Below are 13,906 nucleotides of genomic sequence, written 5' to 3' on the forward strand. Positions count from 1 at the left end.
TTTCATTATTATTATTAGATTCCATTATGTAATTTACATATAGTTTAGATTATTTTTTATGTTTATAAGAAGTCTTTAAATTTGGGCTGATAAAAATATGTAAGCACCTCTCCTCCTGCATATCCTTCAGAAAATTATTCTCAAAATTGAAATAAATCACTAACCACACATCAGCAATCCCAGAGTAATCAGAGGTGCTGCAGTTGCATCTGAAGCAAAGCCAGATGTGAAACAGATGCAGCACCACCAGAGTTACAGATCACTGATATTAGGTAAGTGCTTTAACTTTGATTGGCTTTAGAATGGGATGGGTGGAGCTGGTCTAGGAGAGGCTATTAGGAGACCTCAATTTCCCCAAGTGATTTCACCCTGGACCCCTATAGAACCCTCCCAGCTCAGCTTCCACCATCCTTATCAAAGTTTAAAGCACTTACCTGATATTGAACCTGAAACTCCAGCACTGCTGCACTACATCTGTTTTACTTCCAGTTCGTCAAGTAGGTACAGTTGCAGAACCTGCGCCAGCCCCTGTTGCTCACAGTGTTGTACCACAGTAGGTGACAGCTGTCAAAACTAAAAATATTTAAGCTTAATTTTGTTAGGAACTTATTTCAAAAAATTATTTTTCAACATAAGTAGTTCCATTTTAGTTACTTACCATTAGGATAGGGTGTTTCACATAAAGTTAGAAATTCAACAATAGGATGATCCATTTCAAGTACTGTAATTGCTTTTCCATGCATGATGGTTAAACTTGGTCTTCTGCAAGCTTTGTCATAGGACAGTCCACCAGAAAATATTATAAATGGTTCGCTGTATAGGAAAAAAAGTTAATAAGACTGAGAAGTCATTTTAGATGACACAATGTCACAGGATTGAGCCAATAAACTTGACCAAATTCAGTGCATTTTCCTCTTTCAATTCCTACAGGCAGTACTCTGTAGGAATTGAAATGTAACTACACAGGAGAACAAAGTCTTTCCTGTCCCAAAATATATCACCCAACAATTTACTATTTTTCCATTTTCCTTTTAATGAACATATATTTTCACCATTAAAATTATTAATTAATCAGTCTTAAGATGTTGATGTGGGGGGAAAGGGAAAGGCAATGAGGTAGGAGGGATGTGAAGGGGTCACTGACACAAAAAGACATCCACACATATAGTATTAGTTGGTTCCCAAACTTTAAATCTCTAAATATAGGCTATGTTAGTTTTTTTGTTTGTTTGTTTGTTTTCCCCCCCACATAAACCAGTTTGCATGTTGGGTCCCAAATCTCAAAAATAAAAAAAGGGGCAAGTTTCAATATGAAATAAAATGTGACAGTGGCAAACCCAAAATGGTAGGAGGTAACATGAAAATTCTATGCAATGGAGTTTCTGTGGAAAAAAAGTTAAGACAAACAGACAGAGAAAACTAATGTATAAGGGAAAAATAATTCACCAAAAAGAAATGTGATCTTATTATCAAATTTACTTAGTGCCAGCCAGTTCTATTTATCTTCTAAAATTAAAGTCAAATAATTTTTTAATTCTCTGTTAATTGCAAGATACAATTAGGTAATAGAGTGGGAATGAGATGACTATAAGATATCATAGCTATTAGAAAGTTATTGAATAGCTTCATAATTTTTCAGTCTTCTCCAATACCTATATCTCTAATATATGTATATAAAAGAAAATAAGTGATGATATGAAGTATTTTCAATAAGTAAATATCAAACAGAAAATACTCTTATTAAAATTTTTTTTTAAAAAAGAGCTAGTAAGTACTTTTAGTGTACTAAATTCTTTGAGAATACATGCTTCTCTAAGTAATTCACTTCGATCCATCCAATAAACTGAAGGAACTAATTATTTCTAGAAATTACTTTATAAAACTTCCCTTTCTCTTCTGGTTTGTACTGTACATAGTATTATACATTATCAATAGAACATTTGCTAATTTTATGCTGACTGTATACAACAACAAAAAACCTTTAAAAAGTTGCCATCAAAGTCTATATATAAAATACCTGTACTAATTTTTATTATAATTCTGTCAATATTTTGACAAAAATATTTGAGTTGTAAGCTACACAAGCAATAATGCTCTAATTTATTTTCCTTGAGTCCTTGCATCAATTGGCTTGAGTTAGTCTTTCCCCAGTAATTTGACATAGTAAATTACTCACCTACTAATAGTGGTAGTAAGAACCGTTTTTGTTCTTTCTATAAATTACACATATGTTATTGAGAAGATTTCTCCAGATTTAAAAATAATTTCTAATGAAATGAGTATGGGTTTCTGTATCTTTGTTTGTTGGTTGCTTTGTTTCACATCAGGATCATGACTTGGAGAACATAGTACCTTTTCAAACATATTGGCCTTAATATCTGTTCCAAATATTGATAAAGACCATAACTATCTACTTATTTCCATGTAAAAGTGAATTTACTCTCATCTCCTAGTACTAATCTAAACATAGGTCAGAAGCAATTTACTCTATCTCTTTTTTGTAAGTACATTGCAAAATATGCCCTTTCTTCTAAAAAAACAACTGTATTTATTTATTTTCCCATCACCATTTTGTTCCCTATACCCTCCTCAACCTCAGCCACCTCCCCTGTCTTTTTAATATTGAAATCATTTTTGCTCTCATTATGACTCTGCATCAGAAAATATTGGGTATAAACTTAATTATACATGTACTTCTTTGTAAACTACTGAATGATTGAATAAAAAGTTATTTACTCAGGAAAATGCTCAGGGAACCACTCATAGTTAATTGCATTAGAAACTTAATTATTGTAGTAAATCCTCGTAAGTATTACCCTCATTTTATTAATGAGGTTAAATAACTAAGCAAAAAAAACCCAAAACTGAGGTCTGTCAGACTTCTAAACCTGCTCTTTTAAACAGTAGTCTGTAGTGCTTGTAGTAATAAATAGCTACAATTTACTGAATGATTACCATGCACATTCTATATAATAAAAGCCTATTATGCAAATTGACCAAGCCACTGAACTATTGGTGGAACAATCAGTTGCTATGATGTGCACTGACCACCAGGGGGCAGACACTCAATGCAGGAGCTGCCCCCAGCCCACAGGCCCCAGTCCAGGCATGGTCAGTTCCAGCGGGGCTCCTCCGATTGCGCAGGGACAGGGCCAGTGAGCAGGTGGCGCCAGGCTAGCCAAGGCAGGTGCCAGCGGGGGCCCCCAACTGCCCCACCACCGCCCTGGTTGCCCCTCACTGCCCCCCCCCCCTGCTGGCCTAGTCGCTCCACACAACCTGCTGGTCAGTTGTTTGGTTGTCCCTCGCTAACCCATGCCTGCTGTTTGGTTGTTACTGTGAGGGTGTCATGACCAATTTGCATATTACCCTTTTATAGAAGCTTTATACATATAAATAAAATATATATACATAAGCTAACTGGTAAAAATTATCACAATTTTCATATTATTAGGTCTTTATAATAGTAGGCATAAACAAACATTAAATGTACCTATGATGCCAAGAAAACATTCTAGTGTGAGCATATAAGTAATACAAGATAGGATTATCCAATTTAGAGTAAAAATAAAATTAAAGTTTAAGCAAGATTTGGAATTGTGGTAATTCTGGGTGAATATATTGCCACTAAAAATTATTGCAAGTAAAAAGATTGTTGATGTATAGGATATGGCTGCTATATATACACAAGAGAATTTTAAGAATTCTTTAATTTTCTATATATTAAAATTTAATGCTATTTTATTATGCTAATGAACATTACTGCTTATCTTTTAAACAAACAATAATCTTTCCAATTTCAGAGTATAGAAACCTAAAGTACAGAGGCTTGGTTATGTATTTACTTATTTCATATGCATTATCAATAGGTAAATAGCTCTTCTTAATAATGGTAAATGACTGCTACTTGTAATGTACATAGCCAAAAGCCCTACATTGTTAAAATTAATGTATATAATATTAATCTGACTATTCATAAAAAGTTAAAATAATTAAGTTATTATTTGTAATATATATATATATATATAGCTAATATGCTAAGTGTCCCTCCCTCTCTGACTGGTCACTATGATGCACATTGACCATCAGGGGGCAGACACTCAACACAGGAGCTGCTGAGCTGCAGTGACTTGGCAGCGGCAGTACTCAGGTGACGCACCCTGAAACCAGAGAGGAGGGAATCTGATTTCTCATAGGGCCACGCAATTCCACCTTTGTCTGTGGGTTCTGTGGTTGCTGGAGCACTGTTGGCCCTGAATCTGGTTTATTGCACACTTGCATTTGCATTCCACACCCAGTATGACAGCAACTTTGCAGAGTCCCTCTCACACTTCAGGACCCCTCAGGGGATGTTGAAGAGCCCATTTCGGCCTGATCCCCCCAGGCCAGGCTAAGGGACCACACCTGCTGGAGGGACCCCACTCACTCTGCCTACCCCTTTTAAGCCCCAGTGCCACCCCAGGTGGGGCCGCTGGGAAGGGACCTCGGGAGGTTGGCTCCAGTGCATGTTTAGCCCGTCTCACCCAGCCCCACCCCGCTGGCCACTTTCTAATGAATTTCCTTTCAATGTGCACAAATCCGTGCACCAGATCACTAGTTTTCATAATAATGCTCAACATATATATGCTTATTAAACAATAAGAAATCTGTTATTATTAATGTAAAGTATTCAGCCAGGTAATATAATTATGAAAAACTTTAAACAATACACCAACGTTAAAACTTATCTGCCTTTCTTGTCTCTGTTTATTGCATATTTTCCCATATTCCCCAAAGTAAAAGCACATACCTGTTTCTACAGGTCTTGTATTCTACTTTAAGTATTGGTTTACAAGATTCAGATTTTCTTCCTTCTCTTTGACTTTTTCCTAAAGAAAGAAAAAGAATTTTATTAAATATGATTTAATTTTTATTATTCCATAATAATTAAAAGGTTTGACTAAAGGAATATAAAGAAAATAATAATGTAATGTGTGTTTTTTTCCAATAAAATAAACACATGTCTATGTAGCCTAACATTTTTGTTGAATTTGTAAACAATTTAATGAATTCTAATACTTGACTGCTATATAGTCAATAAAGTTATCTGTAAACTTATGAAATTTATATTGTTTTACATTCTACATGTATAAGTATAGTCTTATGTAAGATTATTTTAATTATTTAAGTTTGTTTTTAAAAAATCCTCAATCAAGGATACGATTTTATTGATTTTAAATAGCAAGGAAGAGAGAGGGAGAGAGAAGAGAGAGGAAACATTGATGTGAAAGTGAAACACTGATTGGTCATCTACTACACATGCCCTGACCTGAGATCAAATCTGCAACCCAGGGATGTGCCCTAACTGGGAATTGAACCTGTAGCCTTTTGATGTATCAGACAACACTCCAAACAACTGAGCCACACCAGCTAGAGCTAATTAAGTTTCAAGATAAAATAAACAATCTTTAAATTGAAAGCACACATATATATTTATCCACAAAATGAAATGTATTATTATGAAGATCCATTTTATCTATAATACAAGCAAACCCCATTCATATGGAAAAAAAACACATGCTATTCAAAGTTTACAGACTATCAATATTATTGCATTTTCATTAACTTCATTTAAAGGAAGTTCATTAGATGATAAACACAGTATGTTTCATGATTTTAAAAAGTAAATTTAATGATGTATTCTATTTGCATACAACAAAATAGTGGTTTCTTGTAGGGGAAAGATTATGTTGTTTAGATTTTGAATAAAGAATCAAAAAGTATGAAATGGAAACAAAGCTACTTCTGCATTTATTTTTTAAAATATATTTTTATTGATTTCAGAGAGAAAAGGAGAGGGAGAGAGAGAGAGCTAGAAACAATAATGATGAGAGAGAATCATTGACTGGCTACCTCCTGCATTACTCCTACTGGGGATGTACAACCCAGATATGTGCCTTTGACCAGAATCAAACTCAGGACCCTTCAGTCCACAGGCCAATGCTCTATCCACTGAGCCAAACCAGCTAGGACTACTTCTGCTTAACTACTTACCTTTCTACTTACATTTTTGTTTATATTCTGTCTCATTTTAATAAAGTTGACATTTTAAGTTGATTTATACATTTTTATTTTAAGTACCATTATTTATTCTTGTATTGCCACAGTTGTTTATAGAAACAGATACCCATTATAAGCAGGTGTTTACATGCATATATGTTTAAGTGTTCAGAATAGCTTTAGAATGGCACAACCAAATCCAAATAGGATGTCAATATAGTTATATTTAATATGTTTAAAGGGTAGGGTATTAGCATAAAGCATGCTGTATCTGTTCCATGGCATATTTTCTAAAATTGCTTTTTCTTTTACCCTATGTCAGTAAGGAGGCAACTAATAATAAAATATTGGTTATAATCATTCTCATTTAGAAAAAAGATTATATATAAAAAGTAATTGCTGACATAATATATAAATCATGGTGCCTTACAAAGAGACAACTGTGGCTCAAGACTAAAACTGAACAGTGGCCTTGCACAGAGAGGAACATCTGGTTAGTGGTTACTGGTTTGAGTAATGAGTGGAATAAGAGAATGAAGGAAGTAAGAGCCAGGAAAGAGATCCATCCTTTACACAGTGATGTCTTTTTTAACCAGTGCTTCTCTAATAATCACTAAGCTGGTAATTAACCACAACAGTATATTTTACAGTTGTTTATATATCTGGAAGCAATAACTATTTTTCAACCAATACACATCAGTATTATGCACCAATTTTAATAGAAAAGACATCCAATTAATTAATGTTTTACTTCAATTTCCAACTCCAAAATTATTTTTTGGGTGAAGGATTTCTGCTTTAATTATATTTGTTGCCTGTCAGTAATTGAAGTAGCTTAAATGTCATATTGTATAAAACACCATAATAAAAAATTGCGTTTATTGATACTCCTTATGCTCAGAGTACTGTACTAATTGTTAGGGTACAAAGAAATAAATTTTACTAAATTAATCAAAACAAATATAAAAATGACAATATGAGGTACCATAGGCAAATCACGTATCTAAATCGTAGGTAAAAAGGAGAATTATAATAGGGATTAGAAAATACTTCAAACTGAATATTAACAAAAATTATATATTATTAATGAAATTACATATAAAATTTATAGGATACAGTTGAAGTAGTACTTAGAGAAAATTTTTTACTTTAGAAAGTAAAAATAGCTGAACCAGAAGGAAACAAACTGAATCCAAAGAATATAGATAGATATGACAATGGAGGCCTCTATTGTTGAAATCACTGACACTGGCTTCACTACGTTATAGTGAGGCAGCGGGAATTTAATTGTATATGTTATGAGAAATGCAGATGTTAATGTTTCCAACAACTTGTGAACAGAACTTCATTTAAAAACAGAATTATAGAAAAACCCAAACTGATAAAATAAATATAGATATGGTAAAATATATTAAAGTATCTGTTACCAGTCAAACCGAAAAGAATTTGTATCAAAGTTGACTGGTGAGAATGTAAGTAAATAGAAAATGTATGAATAAGCCATTTACAAATTTGCAAATAAAACTTAAAATGGTTGGGAGAGTTGATAGGGAGGAGAACCTATCACAGAAACAAATAATTAAACCTGAGTAGATGTATAGCAAATACGTATCCAAAGTTTCCATAACAGCAATCTTTTAATTTTAATTTTTATTGATTTCAGAAAGAAAATGAGAGGGCAAAAGAGATAAAACCATCAATGATGAGAGAGAATCCTGCATGCCCCCTACTGGGGATTGAGCCTGTAACCCAGGCATGTGACCTTGACCAGAATCGAACCTTCAGTCCACAGGCTATCTACTGAGCCAAACCAGCCCAGGCATAGCAATCTTTAAATAAAACATCTCATGTAAGTATCTAAATTTAAAGTAATCTCTAAGTAAAGCACTTCAGATTAAATGTATTAATCATCTGCAGATGAAACATGCAGCTGTGGTACAAAACATGGCAGACTAACACAAGATGAAATAATTCCATATTGTGATTTATAAGTCATCCATTGTTTTAAAAAATTCCTGCTTTCTAAATGCTACACTTTATAAATGCTCGGAAACTATAAAATAGAATGTGTTTGATTAAATGGTAGGTTTTGACCTCTCTATTCTAAGAAACAACCAACACTTTGAGGTAAACATAGAATTCTGATCACCAATATTCTTGAAAATAATATGGTTATCTGAATCAAAGATAGGTGGAGATGCCCAACATAAATGCTAAGTATGCTTTTCAATGAGGAAGATAAAAATAAATACAACCTATAATAATACCACAATCCTCATAATTTAGTGGAACCAAATGGCAGAAATGGAAATAAATGTAATAACTAGAAAACAACAGATAGGAATTATCTGAAAGTCAGATCTAGGTAATGCCATTCTCCTTAACACTTAAAAACTGGCCAAACATCCTTTATTATCTCCTCTGTTTCATATATATATATATATATATATATATATATATATATAGGCCATCCATTATCCAATTTTTGGTTGGAAAGGTCTATATAAGTATCACTTACTAAGTAGGAAAGTGGATAGATAGGAAGTTTAGAGCATAATGTGGGGGTCTGAATGAGGTGTAAAAGAGGTATTTAGAATCAGAAGCTATGTCTATTGCTTCTTTCTACCAAACACATTGATACTACCTCTTTATTTTAATTTTTATTTTTTAATATATTTTATTGATTTTTTTACAGAGAGGAAGGGAGAGAGATAGCCAGAAACGTCGATGAGAGAGAAACATCGACCAGCTGCCTCTTGCACACCCCGTACCGGGGATGTGCCCGCAACCAAGGTACATGCCCTTGCTGAGAATCGAACCTGGGACCTCTCAGTCCACAGACCGATGCTCTACCACTGAGCCAAACCGGCTTCAGATACTACCTCTTTAAATTCTATAATTTATTCCTTTTGAAAGCATACATCTTACCATGTGGAATTGTGATCTGGAAAGGACGGCTTGGGTTTTTCAGGTTCCATAAAGTCAAGCTACCATCTGAATGGCTGCACATGAACTGTCTGCCCTCATGATGCCAATCAATTGAATGAATAGCCTAATGGAATAACAATTAAACAGGTAGAGTAAGAGAAGTTGATATTATAAAGAAAAATTATTGACATAAAATTATTATAGCAATAGCACTTAATAAACATATATAATTTTTCTGACCCAGATTATACTATCTTTGATTCATCCCTTTATGGGCTTATAAAAGGGTACCAAAAACTCATCTCCTGAGATAAATAAAAGTTAAGTAAATTTTCTAACATCATTAGATCCCAAAACTTGCTATCAATTCTACATCCTCCCTGTATCCTATAATGTTTCTTTGAAAAATTGTTTATATAGAAGTAAAAGAAAGGTTATCTGAAGATGATTTCTGGTAAGGTAGTGGGCTAGTTCCACTTAAAGTAGCTAATTTAAAAAAACAATTTACATAAGAGCCACCATCTCTTATGGTGAGTCAGACCAATGGGAAGTACTTTATGTATATTATTTCATTTAATCCTATAAAAGAAGTATTATTTTTTCAAATTTACATATGGGAAAATAGGCCTAGAGAGATTGAGGTACTTGCTCAGGACACACAACTCAAAAGCTGAGGTCTATCTAAATAAATAAAAAACCCATATTCAATCATTGTAATACCATATTGCCTCTAACATAAAAAATTTAAATTGATTTAAAGTAAGAATTAATGTTTTTATTTACAGATTCACTTTGTAGTTATGAAAGAAAATTAAAAAGTATTACTTCATTTTCCCAAACTTATTCCCAGTGGTAGCACAGTCTCTTGCATAAAGTAGGCGCTCTGGTAGACATAAAAGCTGAACAGATATATACAACAGGATCATTTCCTTAAGGGAACTTAGAGAATAGTGAGCTAAGAAAGACTGACATAAATGAACTTCCAAACAGTAGGTATTATTAGAGCTACAGATAACTGACTGCTAGAGTAATAATTAGACACATCATAAAGGAAACAAGATATAAGCTGTACTTCAAAAGATAAGATTTGATTAAGTGGAAAAGATAACATGAAACTGTGAGCTTTTGTTTTTTTCTCACCCTGCTCTTCATTACTAGGCAGAGAAGGGAAATGTCACTTCTTGCCACCTCTTCATGTTAACTTGGATGAGCCTCCCTTAAAGTTCTCTGAGACTGCTCTTCTACATATGGTGGGGGGGAGGGGGGGGACACAGAGACAGTGCCCTCAGGCCCATCCCTTCTTCCTACTAATAGCTACAACACAAAACCAAAACAAGTACTATAAAAGAAGTATACATATTGTACAGAAGAGTAGACATGTAAAAACAACTTGTTATTAGAGAGGAGGATGTCAAAGAGTGCATTATTGAAGAGGTGGCATTTGAACTGACTTAATGAATAAATATTCAATTTGTAATTATTTGTTTATACCCTACCCTTTTCTTAAAAAGGACTTTAAAGCTCCACTAAAATACAACTAATTCAAAAAGAACTTAAAAATGTAGAACACAGAAACAATGTTCCACTGTATATCTTAAAATGATAATCTTGTTAGTAAAAGACACTAGAAAGGTAAGAAACCAAAGGAAATTATACATATATCATATAAATCAATATTTAAAATGATTTCTAAATAGAAAGTAGGTAGAGTGTAGTAGTCCACCCACTTATTTAAACATAGTTAATCCTTATTTAAACAGATCATTGTAAATACTTTTGCTTGCTTTTTAAGGTTAGAAACATTCCTTCTACACTGTTCAAGGCCATAGGAAAACCATCTGATTCAGCATTTTCCTCTGGATTTCCTTTTTAGCTGCTCTACTCTAGTTCCAACTGGCTAACTTCCCAGATGGTATTTAGACTCTTATCTAGCAGCTTAGTCTTTAAAGAGAGAACAATCTCCATCCTTATCTTTACATTTTGTGTATTTAAAATAAGGAAAATCCTTCTTTCCTTATGATTTAAGATGCCCCAAAAGTTTATCATAAAGGGTATATTTGTATAACATTACTTGCTGTAGTATTTTTCACCAAGCATGCCCACTGTAAATCTTTGGCTATCTTTAAGTATCAAAACTTAAAAACTGTTAAGAGAGGGTTGGAGGGAGTACAGAAAGGAAGGATTATAAATGTTTTTAAATTTTATTTTTGTATTTATATCAGTGTTATCTTACATTCTTCTGCACTCTTTCACTATAAGCATGCGAGAAACCAGCAATTGTTGACCTGTATATTCCTCCTATCTCTCCCTACTCTACCATCTTAAAATTTTAATTGAAAGCACAGATGTTAACCTTTATTTTCACAGCTATAAGAGGTAATTCCCCTTTCTTTTTCACCTCTGCCTCCAGCTTCACTGTCTTCACATTAGCCTTTCCTGATGATGGAAATAATTAATGGTCTAGAGTCAATCTCTGAACATATGAAGTATAAAGTCAGAGACTATTCCTTTATAAATAGGAGTTAATTGCTTTCTCTAAATGAAACACTAATCAAAGTGAATACCCTAGAAAAATTAATTGTACTGGACAAAATGCTGTTCCTAAAGTGTTAACTAAAATTTTTATTGGTAGTTCATCTCATGATAAAATTGTATAACATGTAATGAACCTAAAGCAGTCATATTATAGTGCAAAAAATTAAAATTTAAAAGCTATCAAGACTACATTAAAATTTTTCAAAAGCCTCCTAATATTTAAATCAAAAAGGGGAGATGGCAAAGTAGAAGAATGTCATGTAAGGAAAAATATCCTGTAAGTAAATTATAGCTAGAAAATTTGTATTTTAGAAAATTAAATGTAATGCTAACAGCAAAACACCCATGAAAAACACACATGGTGTTAAAATAAGCCAGAGGAAAATCATTTGGGCAAAAAATGGAAAAGGATCTATAGAAAATATTCCTTTATTAACTTTTGGTTAAGAATATGTTTGTATATTTTCAGAAAACAACTCTAAGACCATGTGAATTCTGGCAACAGAGAGGAATTGACAGGACTACTCCAACCATGAAAACAGAAGAGAAGCAGTCCAGAGATGGAAGATGCTGACGTCGCCTTGCCATACTAGCAGTCAACAACTATGAGTCACCCTAAGTTGCCCAGGACCAAACCAGAGAGGTTTACACCTGCATTACCACCATTTGTCCACCATCCAGAACTGAAATATCATTGCTGACATATACACATAAGGAACTGTTTGAAATTGAGATTGGGTCTCAAAAGAACTGTTGGCTCAGAAAGAAACTCACTACAGACTGATTCATTTGCCTTTCAGCATAATCATTATTGCTTGTCTCATTTTCAGCTCTTGTAAGAATATTTCCAGTAGGACATGATTTCACTCATCTAGAGGAAATGATGAACAACATAAACTGATGAACAAGAACAGACCCAGAGACAAGGAGGCATGGATCAGACTGTTGGACCTCAGGGGGAGGGTAGGGATAAAAGAGAGAGATCAACCAAAGGACTTGTGTGCATACATATGAGCCTAACCAGTGGTCAAGGACAACAGGGGGGAGGGGCATGACTGGGGAAGGGTGGGGGATGGGAATGGGGGAATGAGGACAAATATGTGATACCTTAATCAATAAAGAAATTAAAAAAAATAATAAAATGTTTTAAAAAATGAATGAAACACTAATCAGCCTCAACTACGTACAATAAAACTTCATGATCTTACTGACTCTTATTATTAGGCATTATTATGTACAAAATCTCTATTCTAAAGCAGCAAGTATTAGAAGATAAGACCGTTCAATTTAACAACTTAAATTTGATGACACATAAAAATAATTTTCTGTGTGAATAGTGTCTTTAGAGACCGTAAGGATAATGAGTTAAGACAAAAGCACACGACCTAAAGAAAGGAAAAGAACTTTAGATGAAGGTGGCTATACAGTACAGATAATAGGCACTAAAGTATATAAGATGCCATAAAGGGCCCCCCAAAATAGGCACTAAAGTAGGCAGAATTCCCACTCAGAAAAACAACTCAGAGTTGGAACTTGTGCAAATATCAACAGGAAGTGTGAGGCATTGAATCAGAATCAGTGTCCCAGTGATTAGAATACTGGTAACATACATAGCTTAAAAGCAAAAAAAGACACAAAGTCATAACATGCTTTCAAATATTTCAGGAGAAATCACTTACCTCATCATAATAAAGTCTCAGTTCTGCTCTTTTAGATTTCAAGTCCCAGAATACCACAGTACCATTTTCATAACCTATTAGCAGCTGGGAAACATTAGAACAATCATTTTGTAATGCTAACATTAATTTTAACTTGTTCCACATAAAATTTAATGTTAATACATTAAAATGAAATCATCCTATATAATACAATTTTATTAGGATACCAATTTTTCCAGATTCTGAATATAGACTTTCTATGTTTTAAAAAACTGGCACGTATGCTATTTCAATATAAACATTTGCCAATTATATCTGCCTCATTCTAAAAAGAAATTGAGGAAATATGTAAAAATACATGACATACACACACAAAAAAAATAAAGAAATTGAAGCAGAAGAAAAAAGGGATAGAAAAAATAAAGATGAAATAAAGGATGAAATGAAGTTTAATAAATTATGTATAATGCCATTCAGTCCAATGAACTTGAAAATGTGGCCACAAATCTAGTTTCTCTATATCAAGTTTTTTTCTTTGACTTATAATAGCATTTTAAACTCAGATTTATGAACACTTAGAAGTTCACAAAGGTCTTCTAGAGATTCAAATCATTAAAAGTAATTAATATTTGTTTATAAATCAATAAAAAAGACAATTAAAATACATGTTCTTAATTTTAAAGTAAAAGAATCTGAGAACAGATAATTATAAGATCATATTCAAGTTTCAACTAGTCCTAGCCATACTG

The 13,906-nt window shown here is 33.3% G+C and overlaps 1 protein-coding gene across 6 annotated transcripts in view; it reads right to left on the reverse strand.

Annotated features, from left to right (window-relative positions):
- STXBP5L (syntaxin binding protein 5L) overlaps positions 1–13,906 on the reverse strand; it is a 157,491-nt gene that overhangs the window by 89,641 nt on the left and 53,944 nt on the right. For all 6 annotated transcript variants that reach the window (XM_084871511.1, XM_084871510.1, XM_084871509.1 and 3 more), the window contains 4 exons: positions 13,179–13,262; positions 8,965–9,088; positions 4,787–4,865; positions 659–813 (listed from right to left, as the gene is read on the reverse strand). In XM_084871511.1, coding sequence (XP_084727637.1) covers positions 659–813; positions 4,787–4,865; positions 8,965–9,088; positions 13,179–13,262 — 442 coding nt within the window. The remainder of the gene's footprint in view (positions 1–658; positions 814–4,786; positions 4,866–8,964; positions 9,089–13,178; positions 13,263–13,906) is intronic.

This window comes from Pipistrellus hanaki (genome assembly GCF_964339955.1).
Source record: "Pipistrellus hanaki genome assembly, chromosome: 2".
NCBI lineage: Eukaryota > Metazoa > Chordata > Mammalia > Chiroptera > Vespertilionidae > Pipistrellus > Pipistrellus hanaki.